General features: G+C 36.7%; 1 protein-coding gene across 5 annotated transcripts in view; it reads left to right on the top strand.

Moving 5' to 3' along the window:
• Positions 1 to 25,196, top strand: part of OXR1 (oxidation resistance 1) — a 620,623-nt gene that overhangs the window by 539,184 nt on the left and 56,243 nt on the right. For all 5 annotated transcript variants that reach the window (XM_045287193.1, XM_045287139.1, XM_045287270.1 and 2 more), the window contains one exon: positions 19,850 to 19,932. In XM_045287193.1, coding sequence (XP_045143128.1) covers positions 19,850 to 19,932 — 83 coding nt within the window. The remainder of the gene's footprint in view (positions 1 to 19,849; positions 19,933 to 25,196) is intronic.

The following is a 25,196-nucleotide window of genomic DNA, read 5'->3' as shown; positions in this document are numbered from 1 at the left end:
CCGCCGCCGGCTCGGAGCTCTTCCTGCTCCGGGCGCTCCCGCTCCACTCTGCCCTCGGCGGCTGGCCTCGCCTGGTGCCCTCCCGCTGCGCAGCGAGTCCGGAACCAAGGCGCGATGCCCTGGGGTTTGCGTCCCAATGATTAGGAAACGCTCCGGGCCCATCTTGGCTACATCTTTGTGCGACTAGCTAACCCTTAAGGTCCAATTCAGCAGGTGAAACGTAAAAAAACAAAAACAAAAGTTGTATGTTGGACAGGAACACGCTTGCGTGCAGTGGCTGCTACTTGCTGATTGAGTGTGTCGTGTGCCCTGCAAGGCGAGGGTATGTCGACTTCAGGTGGCAGCACCCAGAAAGTTTTGCCCAGTTGCCTTTTGGACCTAAGATTGTGAGTCGGGTCGTCTTTCAACATCTTGGCTTCAGACCATTTCTTGAAAAAGAAATCAGGAAGTTCTTTTTTTCCTCCGCAAGAGATTGGTTATCTTACGGAATTTCTAAAAGGGCGTGCTGAATAGAGCCCTGTGAAAAGTAGGGTGCTGTTCCTTCCTAAACAGTGGCAGGTGTGCTGAAGTTGCTGCTTTTAATGCGCGTGTTTGGACCTCGGGAATAAATCAAGTGTGGGAAATAGAAGCCCAAGGACTACAGAAGTTAGCCACAACTCTATCCTCCCATCCCTTCTGACGCAGAGGAAAACATCCGTTGATCTGTGCATAATTTAAACTTTGAAGAAATGTAGATGTTCAAAATCTAATCCTAGCATGGCCCCTGGAGCTGGATCAGGGCCATTCATTTTTTTAATCTAATTCCATTAGACTATAATTAATCCATAATTCTTTAAACAGTTGAACAATTTTTCTTCATTTTACAGAGAATCGTGTACCATTAGATTCCACAATCCTGTTTGTGGAATTAGGGCAGGTAGTTTCTACTTTATCTGTTGGGGACACTAAACAGATGCTGAGTACTCTTAAAGGTAGGGCCAGGGATGAGGACTGGAACCTCTAAAAAAGTGTTCGAACCAAAGATTTTATGTTTTAAAACTTCATTTGCTTAGTTAGCCAACTTCTAGATGAGTGGTTCTCAATCTTCCTAATGCCAGGACTCTTTAATACAGTTCCTCATGTTGTGGTGACCCCCCCCACCCAAACCATAACATTATTTTCGTTGCTGCTTCATAACTGTAATTTTGCTACTGTTATGAATTGGGAAACCCCTGTAAAAGGGTCATTCGACCTCCTAAAGGGTTGCAACCCACAGGTTGAGAACCGCTGCTCTAGATAGACCAAAAATTGATCAGAAAGTTGGGTGAGAAAAAAACAAAATCCTGTGGTCAGTATTTTATCATTACCAAAGATATATATTCAATGTAGTCATTCAAAGGCATTGAAAACACTATGCTTCAGAGTAACAACTTCAAAATACTGCACTCATTTATCTTCTGGTGAAGCAGTTTTTGTAGTGGAAGCATATACGTTAATATTCATGGTGGTGGTAGTTCCAACTGAGTGTATTTTAACTCATGGAGAACCCTTGTGTTACAGTGGGGAACTGCTGTTTTGGTTGGTTTTCTTGGCTGTAAGTCAGAATTTGTTGTTTTCATCTTAACAAAAGCAGATCATCAGGCCTCTTCTGGGGTACCTACCATTGGCTGGGTTGCAACCTCCAACCTTTAGGATAGCGGTCAGCAGAAACCATTTTCACCATCCGTTGCTCTTGTTAGTGCCATGTGTCCTTGAGTTGATTCTGACCCATAGCAACCCATTGCACAGCAAAAAATACCCAAAATACTGGGAGCTTTTAATACCCCTGTTTCCTGTACTCCAGTAGATTCCAACAAATAGCAAGAGTAGAAGTGCCCCATAGGGTTTCCCAGGCTGTTGTTTTTTGTGGTGCAAATTGGCAGGTCTTTTCTCTCCTAGAGCCACCCAGGGGATTCTGACTTGATCTTTTGGTTAGCAACTAAGCGCTTAACCATTGTGCCACCAGTGCTTTTTTTTAATGCCCCAAAGTTCTGATTCAAATTAGAGGCTTTGTGATGTAGCCATATGACCATAGTCAGGGAGACTAATACATCCTAGCAATAACTTCCTTAAAGAATTGGACCAAATTACCAAAATTTCTTTGGTACGTTTTTTGTTTGTTTATTTGTTTGTTTATAAAATAAAGTTGGACCAGATTTCAACAATTCTCAATTCTAGAGTTTGTTTTTATTTGGAGCTAGAAACAGTGAAAATCATGGGTATAAAGGTAGGAAATACCTTTTGAAGCAAAAGTATTTTCTATGAAGTTATGTAGAATTCTGAAGGCACTTCAATAAATTGATTACCCTATGCCATTGCTAGAATAGTTAGAACTCCCCAGGTTGACTCATGAAAGGCAGTGCATGGGTATTTAAAGAAAATGTAAATGGTTCTTCATCAACTTTTAGATACTTTTACTTTCAAGAAGGACTTCCAACCAGTTCTTCCCAATTTATTCATGGGCAAGTGAAAACAGAGCAGATCCGAATTTGTAAAATGTCAATGAACTGGGAAGATAACCAGAACTGGAACATTTACAGGAAGACAGCCTACTTAGCCTCTCCATCAGATGAAAGCCAGGGCAACATGCACATTGCATAGTAACCAAAACTCTTGAAGCAGAGTCAAGAACAATGGTGCCCAGCTCAAAGATGGTACCTATCTAAGCCAATTTGAATGTGCTGCCCTCCACAGTCCTCCATATCAAACTCCTGAAATTAGTCATTGCTCTTCTTCCACGTCTCTGTTCCACAGTTTCTACTTGAAATTTTTCCTATTCTGACTTTCATTAGACTTCGCATTCTTCTCTAGTTGTGTTCTCTTGGCCATGACTAAATCAGTTTAAACCGTTTTGAAGCGTGACTTAAAAAGAATGTTGTTCTTTGCAGCTAACTGCGTACTAGATGGGTTTTGGGTATAGGGTAGTTCTTTGTATTTGTACTCGTCAGAATGATGATCTATTAGTGTGTGTGAAAGATTTCTTCTGCTTGTGACTACCTTATTATCAGTGTTTTAAAAAACAGCTCAAGTTTTTTGCTGTCTATCACGTTTACTTTAATTCTTTGACAATTCCTGTGTACTGAAGCAGAATTTCTGTATAGATTGTAGATTGGCTGCACGCCAAGACCCCATTTGTTGTTTGTGATCTTGCCCTCCACCATGCCATATTCAATAATTCTGTTGAGGAAATAATTTTACTGTCAACAGATTGAGGATTAACCAGACTAACTTTAAATAAAATCTAGTTTTACTGTGTCTATTAGCAAACCATTTGTCTGGGACTTTTAAACTATTGGCCTTTCTCTTCTCCCAGGTGGCTGCCTTAGCTTTTGCTAGCTTAAGTTTTTACTGGCCTTGATATTGTTATCTTCCTTAAGAAAAATCATAATTGAGACTTCGATGGAATTAGGATTTTTATCAGGTCATTGTTCTAGTTAATAAAAATTAAAAAGGAAACATCTTACTGTACAACACAATGCTAGTTTCTGCTTGATGGTTAAATTATGATCTGACTTTTAAAAATTACCTTAAGTATAGCTCTTTGGTGAAGTATATAAATAGCAATTCCATATTGATTAGACTTTGAAAATGTTTATTTTAGCAGATCATAAATAAATAAATAAATAAATAAATAAATAAATAAATAAATAAGGACAAATAAATGTACATTGACTTAAAGAGTCTAAACTTATTTTAATATGATCATGAAATAGCTTGTAATCATAAACAACCCCAATTGTTAGCTCCCTTTTCTCTCAGTGGTAAGATCTTTAAAAATATATTATCCATATTTAAATTATTCTCCATAAAGTTTTGCCAATTGGAATAATATCTTTTGGTTTTCTAAAACTGAGTCAATTGATTTTGAAATTCCAATCCCATTCACTTTAAAACACCACCTCTGTTAGTTGGGTAGACTAGAGAAACAAATTCATAGACACACATATGTATAAGAAAGAGGTTTATATACAAGAGCAGTTGAATATTGAGAAAACATCCCAGCCCAGTTCAGATCAAGTCCCTAAGTCCAATATTAGCTCACATGTCCCATACCAATCTGTATAGTCCTCTTCAGACTCACAAAATACATGCAATGATGTCAAATTCAGGAGGATCACAGGCCGGTGGCTTGGAAGTCTCCAGGGTGTTGTAAGCATCTCAGCGTTGGCAGGGGTCTTTACATGGCTTCTCTGGCTCCAGAGGTCTGGTTGCATCTGAGTAGGTCCATGTTTCTTCTCCAGCTCCCAGGGTGTGGCACCATGTGTCTTGTCTGTAAAGCGTCATCTCAAAGAGTGAGCCTTGAGTCTTGTCAGTAGAGTCTCCAAGGAAGTGGGCAGAGGGAGAGAAGTGTCTCCTGCCTCCAAGGAGGAAAATACAGGAGTTCCCAGAATTCTCAGGAGAAGGCCATGCCCACACAGGCCTCATTGGCTATAATCTGATTGACAGACTAGACTCCACCCTGTACTCTTAATCCTCTCAGTCCCAAATTGACACCAGATTATGTAACTACCGTACCCACCCAAATGATTATCTCCTGTTTCCATTCTAGGTTGCAAATCGAGTGAAGGGGGGATGTGACCTAATCTTTACAAATGCCCTTTTTTTGTGTGCATCCTACTAGAAGGGATATAAACAGTGGCCCATTTTTCCATCCTATTCCTCCTTTTCCCTTTGATGGAAAGATTATGAAAGTGGGAATGGCAATCAAAGTAATAGTGATATCAGTTCTTCTAAAATGACTACTTGTATGTTTTGTTTTGTTTTAACTTTTTGTGCATTAGGTGGGAGTTTGCATTTCAAATCATTTTTGTAGTCAATTTAAACAACAAAGCTCCCAATATTTTGTGCCCCCCCCTTCTCTTTGGTTCTTCCTCTAGTAGGATATTGTTTTCCCCTTTACTCAAGTTAGCCCCTGTGTATCCTCTAGAACTGTGATGGGGGATAGTGGTTACACATTGGACTGGGATCTCCAAGATCAGCAGTTCGAAACCACCTCCCTGATCCAAGGGAGGAAGACAGGGCTTACATGTAATTTTGCTAAGAATGGGAAATCCAGACCATTGTGTTCATGTAGAATTTGTACACAGATAAAGAGGCAGTCATTCAGACAGCACAAAAAGCTACTTCATGATTTAAAGTAAAAAAAAGTTGTCTTTATGATCTGAGATTGGTATCAATTTTATGGGAATGAGTTACCATCTAGCCCATTGTTTCCCAAAGTGGGGAAAGGCTGTGGTGATCCAGTAGGGCTGCAAAACAAGATACCTGCCCTTTACCCTTGAGTATGAGGGGAGGCGAGGCTGTTCTTGGTTTGGGTTTTGCTTCTGAAAAAGGGGCAGTAGGATAAATATGTTTGAGAACCTGTTCTCTAGCCTATTGCTTCCCCCTCTCCTTCCCACCTCTGGTAACTAACACGATCTATTTCTTTTAGTATGAATACTTTAATCTCGATTTTTTAAAAAAAAATCAGTGGTTTCATACATACTGCCTTTAGTGTTTAACTAACCACTCAGTAGAAGGTACTCAAAACCATGTCATGAGGTTTTGCATGTTTCATCATTATTCCTTAGCTGTGTATATTCCATAGTGGGTACTTACTTTTATTTTGTGTAAAAGTTAATTTATCCATTCTCCTGCTAATGTGCTTTGCTTCATATTTCTTTAGGATATATACATAGTAGAGGGATTGCTGGGTTGTTTGATACTTCTCTTCTCAGGAAGCCCCATACTGTTTTCCACTGAGGTTGTATAGTTTTATAGTCTCACCAGCAATCTATGAAAGTTTCAGTCTTTCCACAACCTCTCTAGCATTTTTTTTCTAACTTTGTTATTGATGCCAGTGTGAGGTGGCATCTCACTTTTTGATTGGCAACTTTCAAATGGCTATTGATTCACAAGCATTTCTTCATGTTCTTTGGCTACTTGGATGTATCCTTTGGTGAATTATTTGTTGATGCTCTTTACCCAATTTTAATTAGGTTACTTCTCTTTTTCTTTCTGAGTTGTGGTTTTCTGTAGATTTTAGATATTCATCCCTTATGTGTTATTTCATTGACCTCAATTTTTCCTAGTCTGTGGAATCTCTGTTCTCTTGATGAATGCCTTTAATGTATGAAGTGTCTTATTTCAGGAGATAAAATGACTATTTCTTTGTGAAAATGCTGATTCCAATAATAAATTCTATAGATTTAGATACTAGTCCCTTATCCAGTATGTCATTGCCAAAATACTTTCCCAATCCATGGGTTCTCTTTTTACTCTTTTGATGAAGTCTTTTGATGCACACAAGTGTCTTATTTTTAGGAAATAAAATGACTTCTGTGTAGAAGTGCTGACCCCAATAATCAGCGGTTCTTTTAACTTTGAATGTGGGCCATTTGTTATTTTTTAAAATACCAGCTGTGGTGGACCTTGTTTGCAAATCATTAAACTAGGCTCCTGAAGCCTTTCTGATTTATAGAATATGTATGAAGGGACTTCAAATTTTCATGGAAAACTCCATTATCCTAATTATATTTTTCCACAAACTGCTTGAAACCTCCTCGTATTTATGTGTCTGTGTGTGCATTTGTAAAGACTGTTTATGAGTAACAAGGTAAATTAAATTTGAAACATTAAATTTTAATAGATTAAATTATTTTGTATCTAGTGGAAAAACTTTTATAATAAGTTAATTGACATTTCTTAAATGATTATTCTTGATTTTTTTAATTTTCTAAGTTAAGATTTTGAGATTTTCTTTTATCTGAATTCTGCATATCTCTCAGTTTGTTAAATTATTTGCTGTTAGCAGCTGTAGGAGTATGCAGGGCTGAATTTAAAAGGTTTCTATCCTTATAAAGAGTTTATAGTCTAAGAACAACCCTAGAGATTTTATTAAATCATTTTACTGAGTCCATGATTCAAATCACAAACTCAATAAGACAAATTCTGCAACAGAATTAATTGCAATCAGTCTTCATATCCAGAAAACCCTAAAAGCTGAATCAATCTTGAAGAATGATGTTTATATTCCTTTTGCTAGTTCACTTTTGATATCATGAAAAATCGATGAGTACATAAAATAATAGTTTACTATGTACCTGTCTAGTATTCTTGTGCACTTGTATACTTATTTAACTCTCAGAAATAACTCTCTGCTAAAAGAAGAAAAGAAAGTTACCTGTGTTTTATTGATTATGCAAAAACATTCAACAATGTGAATAATAACAAATTGGGAACAGCACTAAGAAAAATTGGAATTCCAGAATACATCATTGTGCTTATGCAGATGAGGAGGCAGTGGTTCAAATAGAACAAGGGAATACTGCATGGTTTAAAACCAGGAGAGGTGTGTCAGGTATGTGCCTTTCCCCATGCTTATGGAATTTGCATGTCTAGCACATAATCAGAGTAAGTAGAGTATATGAAGAAAAATGTGCAGGCAAAATTGGATGAAGATTCATTAACAATATGCAGATGACACAATCTTGCTTGCTACATGGAAGAGGATTTGAAGCACTTAGTGATGATGATCAAGACTACAGCTTTCAATATGGATTACACCTTAACATGAAGAAAACCATCAGAACTAGATCAGTAAACAATGTCACAGTGAATGGAGGAAAAAATTGAAGTTGCCAGGGATTTCATTTTGCTTGGATCCACAATCAATCCTTATGTGAACAGCAGTAAAGAAGTCAAAGTCTGTATCATTGCTCTGCACAGATCTTCAGCAAAAACATGTTTTAGGTGAGCAAAGATGTCACTTTGAGGATTGAGGTGTACCTGACTCGAGCCGTTTTCTCCGTCACTCCATATACATGTAAACATTGGATAATGAAAATCATATTGGCAAGAATATTAAAAATACTAGGAATTTCCAAAAGAAAAAACACAAGAAATATGAGACTGCTTCTTAAAAGTGATGGAAAGACTTTTCATATAGTTAAGGCATGTTAACAGAAGGGACTAATTCATGAAGAAGGACATCATATTTGGAGAAGTACAAGGTCCATGTAAAAGGGAAAAGCCCCTCAACAAGATAGATTGATACAATAGCTGCAACAGTGAGTTCAAGTAGACCAACAATTGTGAGGACAGCCCAGAGCCCTCCAGTGTTTAATGCTGTGGTACATAGGGTCACCCTGTGTTACTGACTGGACACACCATTAGGGAATTTCCAAAAGTTTAAGCTGCATTCTGAAGAAGATATGATTGTTGAAGTCAATGGAGCTTGGCCAAAAGCAAAGAATACTAGAAAGATCTTTTTATCTTTTATATTCTTATCTTTATCCTTTTATCCCCATGAAGGGGGAGAAATCTTCAATTTCTTTAAGTTTGGTATTTGTGGTTGGTATATAAATTTAAATAATTGTTGTATTACTTGGTCTTTCTTGTAGGTGTATGGGTGAACATATCACTGATCACATTTTATTTCAGGATAGATCATAAAGGGTTTTGTTTCACAATGACTGCAACATCTTTATTCTTCTATTTGTCATTGCCAGCATAGTAGACTGTAATGATTGTCAAATTGATCATGGCCAATATCGGGCCAATTCTGCTTACAAACACCTAGAATATTGATCTTGCATCTTGATGATTTCCCATTTTTCTTAATTTATACTTTGTAAGTTCCACATTCCAATTACTAATGGATGTCTGCAGCTGCTACTCTCATAGTAAATTGTGCCACAATCAGTAAGTGATTGTCCCAAAGGGTTTACTCCATCAACTTTATTAAGGTTGTACCTAGTTTTATTCAGTTATATTCAGTTGCCTACCAATCTGAAGTGTTCATCTTTTAGCATTGTATGTTCTTTTGTGATCTAGTAAATTTTTATTGACCAATTTTCAGAAGTTGTCAGACCATCAGGTCGTTCCTCCTAATCTTTTGGAAGCTTTGCTGAAGCATCACCATGAGTGACCTTGCTAATATTTGAAATACCAGAGGCATACATTCCAGCATCATAGTAACACATAAACCACCGTAGCTGGGCAAACTGATAGCCCAAACTCAAACTCACTGCCATCAGGGTGAGTCTGTCTCATAGTGACCTCATAGACCAGAGTAGAACTGACCCTGTGCATTTCCAAGGCTACAAATCTTTGTGAGAGCAGAAAGCCTCATCTTCCTATCATAGAGTAGCTGGCAGGTTTGGATTACTCACCTGGTGTTCACCAGCCCATCTCAAACCCACTTGAGCTGCTTAGACTAATAGACAGATGGTGGGTTTTAGCTGTAGGTGGTATATACTTACTTTGCCATGAAATTACATTAGCTGGTTCATCTCCCATTTTTCTTCTCACTCCTTGATATTTACACATTATACTATTTTTACATTTTTCATGTTTATAATATTCAAAATTAGTTTTTCAGCCATAGTTCATAACTGCTTATTCAGCATTCATCATCAGCCCTTTTATTATGTTCTCTTAATTCCTAGTATCTTTATTTTTACATAATTTTTGTCTTGTTGAATTAAATATACTTCAGTAAAGATTACCCAAGCAAGCTTGAGATTGTTCTTTTCCCCTTAGCAACTATTCATGATGAATCTTTGGAGAAATCTTTATCTTAGAAGTACTTTTATTTAACCAGAAGCAGAAATGAGAGTAGTCATGTATGTGTGTGTGTGTGTGTATATTATAGGAATTATTTTTGTGTGTAAGATTTATGTTGACGAAACAGCTTTTATATGGAACATTCTTGAGTTTTCTTTCAACTCAAGAAAGTATAGTGCATTATACTGATGGGCACATATCACTTCTGCTCATATTTCATAATTCAGGCCTTGCATCAATGGAGTTTTTCCTCAGTGTGAGTAAACAGTACTTAGTAACAAAAATAAACTCTGTCATAAGGAATAATGTATTCATTTTGGGCAAAGATTTGATGTTATTGTCACAAGTTACGAGTTGGATAGAGAAGCCTGTTCTATTATTCATTCTTCAAGTGTGATTCCTTCAAATGTCCTACCAACAGTGCTTCTCAGATTTTTTTTGCATAAAAATTGACTCTTTATTTTTAATTAGTAACATAGGCAGGGAAACAAAATTCAAATAAATATAGATAGAGGTGATTAGAACAACATGATCATCAAATTTCTCATGGATGAGAAGCATGCATGTATATACATATGTATAGTGCATATATTCTCTTCAAGCACACATGAAGCATTTATTCATAATCAGTAATTAACCAACATATTTTAGAAACTTGAACTCAAGGGAGTATTTTCTTTCACTATAGTTCATTTGGGCTAGAAATAATTTATAGAGAGGATTATTTAAAAGTTCTGATATGCTGACAAATTATCAGCATGCTTTAGATAGTGCATAGGTGTGTCAGTCCAGGTAGACTAGAGAAACAAATTCATAAACATGTATCTGTGTATGAGAGAGAGATATCAAAGAGTAACTGTACATTAAGAAAACATCCCAACCCAGTCCAGTACAAGCCCATAAGTCTGATATTATCTCATATGTCTGATACCAATCTATAAAGTCCTCTTCAGATTCATGAAACACATGCAATGATGCCGAATGCAGGAAGATCACAGGCCAGTGGGTAGAAAGTCTTTTGATCCAGTGACATTGTAAGCATCTCAGCACTGGCAGGGGTCTCCACATGGCTTCACCAGGGCAGGGCACTAGCAGAGTTCCATGTTTCTTGTCAGCTACAAAGTCTCCCAAGGAGTGAGCAGAGAGAAGTGTCTCCCACCTCCTAGGAGGAAAATACCATGATCCCCATAATCCTTAAGGAAAGACAATGCCCACACAGAGGCCTCATTAACAGACTGACCCTATTAACAGACTAGACTCCACCCCTGCACTCTTAATCCTTTCAAATCCCAAATAGACACCAGATTATGTAACTACCACAATAGGTAAAAGAAGGAAGCACACTATTATTGTGTAGTGCCCTCCAGTCCTTTCCCACTCATAGCAACCCTGTGTACAACAGAATGAAACACTGCCCAGTCCTGCGCCAGTCTCACAACTGTTCTCTGAGCCCACAGTTGCAACTGCTGTGTCAGTCCATGTCACTGAGGACCTCCCTTGATTTCTCTGCCTCTCACTTTACCAAGCATAATGTTTTTCTCTAGGGGCTGGTCTTTCCTGACAACAAGTCCAAAGTACCTGAGATAAAGTTTCGTCACCCTTTCCTCTGTCAATAAATTCTAGAAAATACTTTGGGCTGCATTATTAAAGCACCTTATTAAAACCTATAAGTATATCAAGAGTGAACTGTCATAAAGCAAACTTTTGAAAAGCAAGAGATACTTTTAACTGCCTGTAAAAGGTTATAAAGTAGATTTTTATAGTCTAGTAGGAAGCTGAACTAGGCAATAACAGGTAACTTTCAACTCTTAAATATTTTGATTATGTGATTGTAGCTTCATGTATACTCGAGAGTGATATGTTTATTTCTTGGCATTCTATATGATTTCATTGATGAGAAACTGAGATAGTTTATTGTGCCAGCCTGGCCAATAAACACAAGTGGGATTAACTGAAGGGCAGAGAGATAAATGGCTTGGTGAGCCTCGTCTTGTCTCTTGCTCTGATTATCGGACCAGTGTGCGGCTGCCTTGCTTATTCTGTGCCTCAATTTAAAGGTTACATTACCTGTGGGACGCCTAGCCTGTGGACTGTGTTGCTGTAAGTTGAGGTCCCTTTAAGACATCTCTGGAGCTGGGAACTGGCGGTTGGTGACCTGACTGGCAGTTGGTGATCTGCCTTGTGATTGGCTGCTGTACTGACATAGCCTAGCTCTCTCTATAAATAGAGGAAGATCTGACAGGAGACTAGACTTGAAGGACTGCTAGTCTCTCACAACCCTCACTCACGGGAGTGAGTTGCAGTAAGCCATTTGTAGTGCTTTATAATTTAACCGTTCATTTCTTGTATTATATCTAATTATCTTTATAAATAAATATATTATCAGCAATTTGGTTTTATCTCTCTAGAGAACCCTGTCTAACACAGAAACATACTTGAATAGATATATATTATCGTTAATGTTTAGAACTATTTTTATAATAGAAGCAATTAATACAAAACATTTTGGAGTCTTAAATTATTAAAGTGGTTATTTGCTATTTGACTTTCAGACTTTAAACTGGGAACTTGGTACTTTAGTTTTCTTGCTTGAATTGCGTTTCTTGGTGAACTCTTAAAAATGATAGTGTAGTTGCATCTTTTCTAAATTTGCAGTTGTAAATGCTTACAAAATTCTTCAGAATTATGAAGCACAGATTGAAAAGCCGTTAGGCAAAGTACATGTTACTTCTAAAACCAATGAAGGGAAATGTGTACATCATTAGTTAGAAGTAATCTGTAGACTAATAATATGTTTCCACGTGGTCATAGATAGCCTTAATAGCTCTATGGAGGAGCAGGTTTGGATTCTGGTGTGAAAATTTTTACACATGGGCCTGATGTGAATTAGGTTCTGCTTGGCAGCAACAAAAACAAGTTGCATTGGCATTTAGAAGTATAAATCATAAAATCAAGTGGTTTTAGTCTTACTTGGCTATTTATGTAATAACAAAAATAGATTGCTATTTAAAAATATTTTTTAATTCCATTGTCTTATAAGGAAAGCAAATTAAAATAGCAAATCTTCAGTGTAGTAAATTAAGACTTTTCTGCCTCACTAGAGTAGAATTAGCTTCTGTAAGGAACTTGATATATACATATAACACTATTATCTAATATAGACCTCTCATTTTTGACATTTCAGAAATGGCTTCATGGCAATTTTTTCCCTCTGACCCAAGATTCATTCTAGGTTTTTCCCTTGCACTGCATTTTCATGGCTCTGTAGTTTTCTTTCACTGGAAGCAGCTCCTTACCTCTCCATGTCATCCGTGTTACTGACATTATTAACAGTTCAATTGCTTTGTAGACTGCCCCTCGGGGTGAGTTTGTTTAATGTTTCCTTCTGATTTGATTAAGATGATGCACTTTTGGTGAGCATATTGCTTATGTAATGTTATATTTTTCTTTTATCAAGTCAAGAAACAAGTTAGTAATTTGTTCCATTATTGATTGTATTATCTAAAGCTTTTTCTTCCCCTCTGTAAAGTGCCATGTCTCTTTTTATTCCTCTGTAATCTCTCAAGGAGACTATGTAAATAACCTGTACATTAATTTATGGATTTTCTCCAAATCAGAAAATAAGACCTCAGTTTAACTTAGGATTTCCAACATAAGGTAGTGACTGTGTTACGATCTGAGACTAAAAAGTTTGTTTTGAAATAAAAGTAGCTCTAACTTGCAACTATACCCTGAGAAAATTACATAGTAAACAGTGAAAAAACAAACAATGATTTTGCTTGGATTGTTTGCTTAAGAATATACCCTGCTCAGAAAAAAGCAGGTCCAAAACATTTCTCAGAAGAAATACTTACTCACTATAAACTTTTTTAAAAATCATTTTATTGGGGCTCATACAACTCTTATCACAATCTGTACATACATCAATTGTGTAAAGCACACTTATGCATTTGTTGCCCTCATCAGTCTCAAAATTTGCTTTCCGCTTGGGTTCCTGGAATCAGCCCCTCATTTTCCTTTTTCCCCTTCCCCCACCCTCCCCGTTTCCCCCTCCCTCATTAACCTTTAATAATTTATAAGTTTTTAATTTTATCTTATCTTACACTGCCCAGCTTCTCCCTTCACCCACTTTTCTGTTGCCCATCTCCCAGAGAGGAGGTTATATGTAGATCCTTGTGATCGATTCCCCCTTCCTAGCCCCCCTTCCCTCCCCGTATCACCACTCTCACCGCTGGTCCTGAGGGGTTCATCTGTCCTAGATTCCAGTTCCCATCCGTACCGCTGTGCATCCTCTGGTCTAACCAGGTTTGCAAGGTAGAATTGGGATCGTGATAGTTGGGGGGAGGAAGTGTTTAGGAACTAGAGGAAGGTTGTGAGTTTCATTATTGCTACACTGAATCCTGAGTGACTCATCCCCTCCCCAATGCAAGGGATATCCAGTTGTCTACAGATGGGCATTGGGTCAATCACTATAAACTTTTCAATATGATTGTATCGCTTCTTGGCCTTTTGGCAGAGATCAGGTGTAAATATGCTTTTTCTTCCTTCACTCCTGTAAAAAGGATCTCATGATGTACATGAAACCAGATGTACCCAATGTAATGAATGTTTTAGAACTTAAAAGACGAACAAAAACTACTTCAATAATATATGTAATCTATCAATCAGATGTTGCCCACTCAATTTGTAACCAATATTTAAATGTCAATCAATCACTGAATGTTATTGTACTGTCCTGTGTGAGGCTCTTTGATCCTGCCATCTTGGATTACTTAGTTCAGAATTCTCTGGATTTAGTAATTCCCAACTTGCAAATTGCCTTTCCTTTCCAGAAAAGTGTTTTAGTTTTAATTTCAACCAGACTGCCATTTTTCTCCAAGACATTATTTATTACCACTTTGTTTGCCAAGGATTTTCTAATTTTATTATTACTCATTTCTTAGTTGGTATTGTAATGATGAAGAGTTCCTCATCTTCATGATCTATAGATATAGTTATCTATATATGTATATGATATACACATATTTACACAGGAAAGAGAGATATAAATGAAAGAATATATAAATGAAGGTATAAATATAGAAAACAGGATATATGAGATGGGTACCAAAATAAAACAGGAAAAAAGCTCTGCTGGGCATAGTTCTTATAGTATACATTTTCCCTGCTAGGTGAGCATCTCCCAACTCCCTCTGAGTTAATGCACCCAGTGGCATTGCCTGGGAAGGTTCTCTCTGGTCACAGTGAATTTTTTCATAAAAGCAGTTTTGCTCAAACCTCTTTTTTGTGATAGCCAATTTAAGAGAACATTATGTGGTTGGGAAATTTTGTTTCCTGCTGGGGAAAAATGCTGCAGAAACTTTTGTGATGTTGAACACATCTTACAAGGACAGCACTATGGGAAAAACGTAAGTGTTTACAAGTAGTTTTCTCATTTCAAAAAAGGTGAAAGAATAAATGATGACAAACCTAGTTCTGGACATCCGTCAACTTCCCAAATGGATGAAAATGTCAACAAAATGCATGCATTTATGCTCAAAGGACAATGAAGGGCTATTGAAGAGATGGTGAAGTTACCTGGACTGGCTTGGAGCTTGTTCAGTGAATTTTAATTGAAGATTTGAGTATGAGAAGGGAAGCTGTTAAATTTGTGTCTCGGGTTCTGACAGACCAGGAGAAAGTGCCTTGAGTGGAGACATGCTGTGCTTTGAAAGATCAGCTCCGAAGTGACTCAGAATTTTTTCCAAGGTTATTTCTGGTGAGAAGTCATGGTGCTATTCTTATGACCTGGAAACATCAGTCAAGCCAGTGGAAGACACCATTGTGACCTATCCTTCAAAAGCTCAAGTGAAATCAAAGATCAAGTCGAGGCTCATATTTTTTTTAAACATCATTTGTAAGGTAGAATTGTGGTCATGATAGTGGGGTAGAGGGGAAACATTAAAGAACTAAAGGAAAGCTGTATGTTTCATCGGTGCTATACTGTACCCTGACTGACCCGTCTTCTCCCCACGACCCTTCTGTAAGGGGATGTCCGATTGCTTACAGATTGGCTTTGGGCCTCCATTTCGCACTCGCCGCCTCATTCACGTTATTTTTTGCTTTAGGTCTTTGATGCCTGATACCTGATCCCATTGACACCTCATGATCACACAGGCTGGTGTGCTTCTTCCATGTGGGCTTTGTTGCTACTCAGCTAGATTACCACTTGTTCATCTTCAAGCCTTTAAGACCCCAGACACTATAGCTTTTGATAGCCAGGCAACATCAGTTTTCTTCACACATTTGCTTATGCACCAGCTTTGTCTTCCAACGATATTGTCGGGAAGGTGAACATCTCAGAGTGCCGGATTATTAGAAAAAAGTGTTTTTGTGTTGAGGGAGTACTTGAGTAGAGGCCCAACGTCCATTTGCTTCCTTAATATTAAATCTATAAATATATGTACTTATATCTATTTCCCTGTCATTTTTTTTTAATGTGAGGAGGTTAGTGCATTTGGAGTTTGTTCCACCAGGTCAGACTCTTAATCAAGCTTTCTACTTAGAGGTTCTGAAAAGATTGCATAACTGCGTGCAGCAAAAAGGTCTAATTTGTGGCAGACAGGACTGATTTTGCCACCACGACAATGCACCTGCTCATGCAGCCACCTCAGGGTGCCAGTGTTTGGCAAAAAAAAAGACAACGCATACCTCTCTTACCACATGCACTTTACTCACCTGACTTTGCTCTGTGTGACTTAATTGTTGTTTCCATGAATGGAGAGGGGCAATGTGAAAGAGCAGCAATTTGAGAACTTAGAAGAGGTGAATTAAAAAAAAAGGGAGGTCCTGTCAGCCATTCAAACATGTTTCCAAGAATGGAATTGCAGATTTGACAAATATATTAAGTGTAATGTAGCGTACTTTGAAGGTGATAAGATTGTTTTGTAAAAAAAATAAATAAATTTATAGCTTGGGGGGAGGGAATTTTGTTTTGGGGTGAGTACTACCTTGTATGTGTATAGATTTTAATCATCTTTTCCCCCCAGTGAGAAGCTTGGTACCTAATAACATCATTTGTTCAGTTCTGTAACACATAAAATACTTTTGAGAATTCCTATGCTTTGAAAAATGAGAATATGACACAGCTAATAAGACCACCTAATAATTCTATTGTTTTTTTGGCACAGTCAAAAATATATATAGACAATTCTTTGTACAAAGTTATTTAGTAATTAGGTTGAATTGTTGTTGTTTATATATACAAATTCAGAGTACTTTTTCCACTTCTTCCTATTGAAGTTTATTTTTTAATACGTAAAACTTGAATCCCTGGAGTAAGGAACAGTATGATGGCGCTTCAAGGGGTTCATGGATAAATGTAATCAAAAGACAATGAAATTTTTCCACAAACTTTTCAAAACTCCTCCTCAGAAATATCCCTTCCTTTCTCTCTTTTCTATTCCATTCCCACCCACTCTTTTACTTAACCAATTTCGTTTTGATTTCTTCCAGTCTTATAAAAGTAAGCAAATGATTGCATGTAACTGCCTACGTTTTAAGCTTGGCTTTACTCATTGACTAAAATATTCTTCACATAATTATACCTATCAGAGTTCTTGGGAAATTTTGCAAGAGGACTCAGTTTTGTAGACTATTTAACCAGTGTTTTTATGTACAGGGTGTTTAGCTTTCTAATTTTTCCCATTATAAAGAAACTGCAGTGAATAATTTTTGCATGTGTATTTATTGGAGGCACATATACCAGGGTGCTTAAAAAAGTTTATGAAAAAGTTTCATGTTTTTAATTTCATTTTTCTGTGAACTCTGACACCCTTTTGTATATACACCAAACTACTTGTCTTCTATTTGATTCTGACTTAGAGAATGCCAAGTGTCTCAGAGTAGACTGTGCTTCATAGGGTTTCCAATGGCTACGATTGTTCTGAAGTAGATGCTCAGAACTTCCTCCAAGGTATCTGACAGATTTGTGCCACAAATATTATGGCTCGTAGCTGAATGATTAACCATTTTTGCTGCCTTGGGCTTCCATTAAGGATCCTTGGAGGCACAGAAGGTTAAGCATGAAGCTGTTAACCACAATGCCAGTGGTTCAAATCCACCAGCCACTGTGAGGGAGAACAAGATGAGGCTGTCTGCTTTGGTAAAGACTCGCAGACTCGGAAACCTTAAGGAGCAGTATTACTTTGTCCTTCAGGGTTGTTAGGAGTAAGAACCAATTCAATGGCAGTAGGTTTTTACCAAGGACTGATGGAACCGTCTGATAAGTATTGGACTGCTAATGTCAAGGTTGGGAGTTCAAACCCACCAGCTTCTCTCTGGGAGATATATGAGGCTATTTGCTCCCTCTAAGATTTACAGCCTTGGAAACTCTAATAGGGTTGGAATTAGCTATGAGTTTGATTTTGGTTTTGTAATGGGTTCCAGGCAATATTCTAGGCAAATTGTTCACCCAGATTCAGCTTCTTGACTTCTGTCTACTACAGTTGAGGAGAAGCTTGAAGGACAGCGAAGCTAAGGGAATTGGTTCCCATCATATGCTAATAGGTGATGGAGCCAGCATCTAAGTCCATTTGACTCAGGGCCCATGTTCTTAATGAAGAGGCAGTACTATTTCAGATCAGGTATCCTAGCAACTACTTAGAAGCTAGAATGGACTCATTGAAACGAGGACTATTTTCTTTTTAAAAAAAAAAACTATTGTTTTGAAATAGGTCATACATGCACATTGAATACACATTAAAAAATCTCTCTCACACCTCCCCAAGTTTATTGTAGGTTCAAGTAAAGTGAAGTCACTGACAACGTGAATATTTTCTCCATTCATCTTGATGTTTATTGGTCCTCTTGTGAGGATTTTTTGTTTACCTTAATTTATACTGAATATAATTTTGATCTTCATCAGTAAGTGCTTCAAATTCTCCTCCTTTTCAGCAAGCAAGATTGTGTTATTGCAGGTTTTTATTAATGAGCCTCCAATTCTGATGTGATCTTAGGACAGTTTTTTTTTTTTTAAGGCATAGAGCTGATTTTTGGATTTAAATTCAGTGTTTTCCTTCACTAGGAAAAACAACCATACCAACTGAGAAATATGTGCATCTAGTCAAACTATTAGGGACCCTGGTAACTCAGTGAGTAAGCAGTCAGGTACTAACCATTCAACCCTGCCTCGCAGTCCTGCTAGAGAAGGACCTGGCTACAATACGTTCCTGTAATGATTACAGCCAACATTTCCCTATGGGGATGCTGACAGTACCTAACAGCAGCAATAAACTATCTGGCCAAATTGTCAGTCTCTTAAAAGTCATTAAAAGTTTATTTTGACATTATTTGAGCTAGGGTAGTGGTAATATTTCTTGGAAACCTACAGATTTTTTAAAAATTAGGATATTGAGGGGGAATATAATATTTTACTATGTTTAATTTGGCTACTCTTGTTTACTTTTAAAGTATTTAAATTAGCATTTTAGAGACTTAATTTAAAGTGTTTTAGAAAAAAGTGGTATTTCAATTAATTGCCGTTCGTATCTGATTAGCCTTTTAAGAGATGAATGTGCAGTTGTATAGATAAGAGGGCTAACACTAATAGTAGGTAAAATATGTTTAGAATTTAATACTCAAACGAGTAAATGTTCCAGTGAAATGGCTTGATAAGCAAGTGAGCAAGAATTGTCAATTTATCTGGATTGAAATGCACAAAGTAGGTTAATATATTGTATCATCTTAATTTATTTCATATGGTGTAAAGAAAAACAGTACGCTAAAATAATCTCATAGAAAAGAGTTTCTTTAATTGTGACTTTTGGACATAGAAATTTTCTCCCATGAGGACTCATATTTCTTAGACTTGGTTTCCTGAGGTTAATGTTACATGTGTCTATTTATATGTCCATATGAGGGAACTTCAAAATGCTTGGGGGAAATTCCATTATCTTTTCATTTGCCCCAAAAGTTTTCAAGTCCCCTTCGTATGTGTGTAGGTCTGTGTGCATTTAAGTATACCTTACAATTGGAATGGATATGTTGAAAGAAACCATCCATAATTGAGTTGAAGTGGTTCCCAATTATTATGGTGGTTCATACCGGTCAGGTCTTAAAAGCAAGCCGAGGGAAGGAATACATTTCCTATTTTGGCAGTTGGTTGTTTTCTAGAGCAGAGAATCACAGGAAGCAAGCAGTGTAACTAGTGAATTAATATCTGTCCAGTGAGCTCTAATCAGCAATCTCTGACATTACTCTGAAAAGAAAATGAATTTAATAGGATTTCTGCCTCAATTTTTTTCAGACACTGGCCAAAAGAAGACTCTAGACAAAAAAGATGGAAGAAGAATGTCTTTTCAGAAGCCTAAAGGGACTCTTGAGTATACTGTAAGTTATTTGCTTTGGAAAGTGCTGTTTTATTTTCAGTTCTGTAAAGATATTCTCTGTGTATACTACAAATAAGAGATTATTATTTGTCTGATTTTACAGATCTGCACTTCATTTTCTATAAAGGTCTCATTCATAATTAAAAGCTTATGTATTAGCCATTTTTCCTAAAATAAAATTTTATTAAGCATGAAACAAAGGTAGTTATTCCAGCAAACTTAGTTTACTACAGATCATAAATTACTAGTAGTCAAAGTTACAGAGACCCTATAATTTTCATTAGGTTTGGCTTTTAGGAAAATATTTACTTATTAGGAATGTGATCTTTTTATGTTCTGGCAGTGCTAATTATGATGAAAATGGCAGCTAGAATACTTAAAAGATAAATTGATGTTACTCTTTCATAATATCCTTCTTACAATAGATCATTTGCATTGATTTATAGCTGTTTCTTTGGCTCTGAAAGTGAAACTTTTATCTGACTGCTTTGTTCTTGAAATGACCCCCAAATCTTCCTGCAGTCAGCTCTTCACATTTCTGGTTACTATGGGAAACTGAAGTGAGAAAGAGATTTATGTGCGTGGTATGCTTTTTATGTTTGATTGAATATATTACATACTTAATTGTATTAACAAGTTTTAAGGCAGCTATATTCAATGAGCTTGAATTAGATACTGTTTTTGGTTTGCCTAAATATTTATTACAAGATAACTATTAAAGAGAAGACAACCTTTCTTTTTACATAGATTTATACATTTGTTCCATCATGAAAATATCTAGGCTTACTTTGAATAACGGTTATTTTTCCATGAGTCTCTAAAACTGACTCAAATCCTTCAATAATATACTGTATATTTGACACTTTGAGATTTTTAAAGAACCACTGAGTTTGTCATACTGTGGTGCTTGCATATTGCTGTGATGCTAAAAGCTATTCCATCACTATTTCAAAGACCAGCAAGGTCACTCATGATAGACAGGTTTCAAAAGAGTTTCTAGACTAAGACAGCCTAGAAAGAAGTACCTAGATATCTAATTCTATGAAACAAACAAAATAACAAACAATGGCCAATGAAACCCTGAATAGTAACAGTTTATTGTCTGATTTAGTGCTGAAAGATGAACCCCTCAGTTTGAGAGACACTCACAATATGATTGAGGAAAGCTGCCTCCACCAACTGGTAGTGCTATCTTTAATGAAATAAATGTAGCTAACCCTCATTTGCTTGTGGGACACAACTCGAAAAGAAAGAACTGCAAACATCCGTTAATTATTGTAAGGGTAATGTATGAAATACGAACCTCGGAAAGTTGGAAGTTGTAAAGTTTAAAGGAAACACTTAAGACTAGGTATCCTATGACTTGAGGAGCTGAAATAGTCTAGTATTGGTTATTTTGAATTTGACTGTCTACTATGCTGAGGATGACAAAGAGGAAGAGCATCACTTTCATCATCAAAACCAAAAATTCATAGTGTATGCTGAATTGCAATACTATAAGGGATAGAATAACATCCATACACCTATAAGGAAGACCACTAATTGACTGTTATTCAGATTTATGTACCAACTACAAATATCAAAAATGAAATTAAAATTTTTTACCAACTTCAATCTGAAATTGTTCAAACTTTTTATCGAGATGCATTGTTAAATATTGTTGATTGCATTGTGAAAGATGGAAATGAAGCAATCTATAGCTATAAAGCATCTTCATGATAAAAAAAAAAAAGACATACCAGTGCTAACATGGTAGACTGTTGCAAGACCAACAACTTATCACAAATACCCCTCTCATCAACATACACAACAACTCTACTGGACCTCACTGGATGGAATGCCTGCAATCACAATGACTACATCTGTGGGAAGAAACAGTGGTAAGAGCAAAATATTATTAGAACAAGGCCTGGTGCTGACCATGAAAAAGATAATAAATTAATCATGCAAGTTCAAGTTAAAGCCAAAGAAAATGAAGACCAATCCATAAGAGCTAACATATGACCTTGAGTATATTCTTGCATTTATAGACCATCTCAAGAATAGATTCGACACATTGAACACTATGTGTTCTATATGTTGAACTGATTGGACATAGGGAACACTAATAACATAGAGAAAGCAAAGGGTTATTAAAAAGACAGGAAATAAAAATCCTAAATGGGTGCCAGAAGAGTTTCTGAGCCTTGCTCTTGAGTATATGAGGGGTGCCCCTCCAAACAACGGAATTTATTTTCAAAGCTATGTGTTTAAGTTTTTTTACAAAACAATCTTATCGCCTTCAAAGTGTTTTCCATTTCACTTAATACATTTGTCAAATCTGCAATTCCATTCTTGGAAACATTTTTCAAACTCAAGTGTTTGGATGGCTGACAGCACCTCCCTTGGTTTTTTCTTCACCTCTTCTATGTCATCAAATCACTGTCCATTCATGTTATCCCTCTTCATTTGCAGAAACAAAAAGAAGTTGCATGAAGCAAGGTGAGGTGATTAACGTGCATTGGGCAAGAGATGCATGCTGTTTTTTTTCCAAAAACTGGCGCTCTGAGATTGCTGCATGAGCAGCTGCATTGTCTTGGTGACAAAACCAGTCCCCTGCCTTCCACAAATCAGACCTTTTTTTGTTGCATACAGTTATGCAGTCTTTTCAAAACCACTAAATAGAAAGCTTGATTAGCAATCTGATCTGGTGGAATGAACCCCAAATGTACTATGAGTCAATATTTTTGTCAGTTATGGAATGTGTATGGACATCCAGAATGAGGTTTTTCATCATTTGACATTTCACCTTTTCTGAAAGGAGAAAACCATTTGTACACTTTAGTTTTTCCCATAGTATTGTCCTTGTAAGATGTGTTCAACCTCACAACAGTTTCTGCAGCAGCATTTTTCCTAGCAGGAAACAAAATTTTACAACAGCACACTCTTCTCTTAAATTTCCATCACAAAAAAAATGAAGTTTGAATGAAACTGTTTTTACAAAAAAATTCACTGTGACCAGAGAGAACCTTCCCAGGTGATGCCACTGGATACACCAAGAGGGAGTTGTTTGATGTTCACCTAGCGGGAAAAATGTGTACTATAAAGCTCTGCCCAGGGGAGCATTATTTCCATTTTGGGGGGAAGGGAAGGTAATCCCCTCATAAAATAATTAAAGCCAAAGGAAGACTTGATAAAGTGAAAGAACTGAACAGAAAAATTCAAAGGGTAGCTTAAGAAGACAAGGTAAAGCATTATTATAAAATGTGTAGAGACGTAGAATTAAAAACCCAAAAGAGAAGAATACATCTGATACTTTTCAAAGTATAAGAACTGAAGAAAAATAATTCAATCCTGCATTTTTAGTATTGGAGGTTCTTTGGACCAAATACTGGAAGACCCACCAAGCATCAAAAGAAGATGGAAGACGTACACAGCCACTGTGTCAAAAAGAATTGGTGTCTACCACTTCAAAAAGGCTCTGGCAGTTAATGGAATACCTATTCATGTTTCAGGAAAGGACTACAACTCTGAAGTGTTCACTGGTCTATGACAAGACATTTGGAAGACCTGGCCAACCAATTGGAAAAGATATCTGTGCCCATTCCAAAGAAACTGATCCAATAGAGAACATAAATTACCCCAAAATACAATTGATATCTCATAAAAGTAACATGTTTCTAAAGATCCTTCAAAAACCATTGTAAAAGTACTTTGACAGAGAATTTCTAAAAAGTCAAGATAGATTTAAGAGAGGATGTGGAACAAGTGATTTCACTGCAGATGTCGATGGACCTTGACTGAAAGCAGACAATATCAGAAAGAAGTGCCCGTGTTTTATTGACTATGCAAAGGTATTCAACTGTGTGTATTATAACAAATTACGTGTAATATTGCAAAGAATGAGAAATCCAGACCATTGTGTTCTGTACTACTTAGATGAAGTAGTCATTCAGACAGAACAAAAAGCTACTACATGATTTAAAGTTTTAAAAAATTGTGTATCAGAATCATGTCCTTACACTATACTCTTAAATCTATAAGTTGAACAAATAATCAAATAAGTTCAGTTATATGAAAAAGAAGAAAATATCATGGCTGGAGGAAGACTCATTTAACTTGTGATTTTCCGATGACACAACATGGTTGAAAACAATGAGGACTTGAAGCACTTATAGCGTGCTTATAAAGACAACAACCTTCAGGGTAATTACAGTGATAAACTTCAATTGTTGAACTCAGTTCCAAATCATGTTTGAACAATGAAAATGTAAAAGAATTGAATAAATTTTTCCCACAAACTAGTGGAAAGCCAAATAAATGGTTCTGAGGTCCAACAATTACTTAAAAATTAGTTTTTTCAGGACTTTAACACAGCAGCCCTAGGTTGTGGAAATATCCCCGAAAACATCTAAACACATAAATATAGTACATTAAATATCAAAAAACAGTGCAGTATTTTGTTGTTTAAACCCCATGGGTTTCAGTTTAAAACACACACAACAGAATGAGCTTATCTTTTCAATGGCTTGTGGCCTGATAATGCCTTTTCCTCTTTAATAATGAAAGTCCTATTGAGCATCTTTTCCCCCAAAGTGTCCGCTTTTGTCATAGCTGAACACTTGCTGTGGAATGAAATCATCAACTTCCACATATTAATTGAATTCAGCCACAATTTTTTTTATCAGCTTTCTTTTCACTCTCCCTTTCCCCATGCCATACTACACTGTGTATCCCTGTTCTCTTTCTGAATTTTTCAAGTAAGCCGTGTCCAGCTTTGAACACTTTAGGCTGCTCAGCGCTCGCTCCTGCAAACAGTACTTTATTCTGTGGTCCTTAGGGTCTCTCTGAGTGGTAATCAACTTGATGGCACCTACCAATAAGAGCAAAGTTAAAATAATCATGTGTGTGTGCATGTTTGTTTCTATACATACATAAAGCACATTTTAATTATAAAATCAAAGTAAATTTATTTTCAATGTGAATTGAGTAGACATTGAAAAATAACTATAATTTTATTATTTGTTTCTTTTTAAATCATTTTATTGGGGGACTCTTAGAGCTCTTATCACAGTCCATACATCCATCCATTGTGTCAAGTACATCTATACATAAGTTGCCATCATCATTTTCTTTCTACTTGAACCCTTGATATCAGCTCATTTCCCCCCTCCCCCACCCTTCCTCCCTCATGAACCTTTGATAATTTATAATTCACCCCATGTCTTACACCGACCACTGTCTCCCTTCACCCACTTTTCTGTTGTCCATTCCCCTAGGAAAGGG

This window comes from Echinops telfairi, unplaced genomic scaffold (genome assembly GCF_000313985.2).
Source record: "Echinops telfairi isolate 266 unplaced genomic scaffold, ASM31398v2 ScPeMD7_1;HRSCAF=3_0, whole genome shotgun sequence".
NCBI lineage: Eukaryota > Metazoa > Chordata > Mammalia > Afrosoricida > Tenrecidae > Echinops > Echinops telfairi.
Note: the sequence above shows the minus strand (reverse complement) of the source record. Positions and strands in the feature narration are given on the sequence as shown.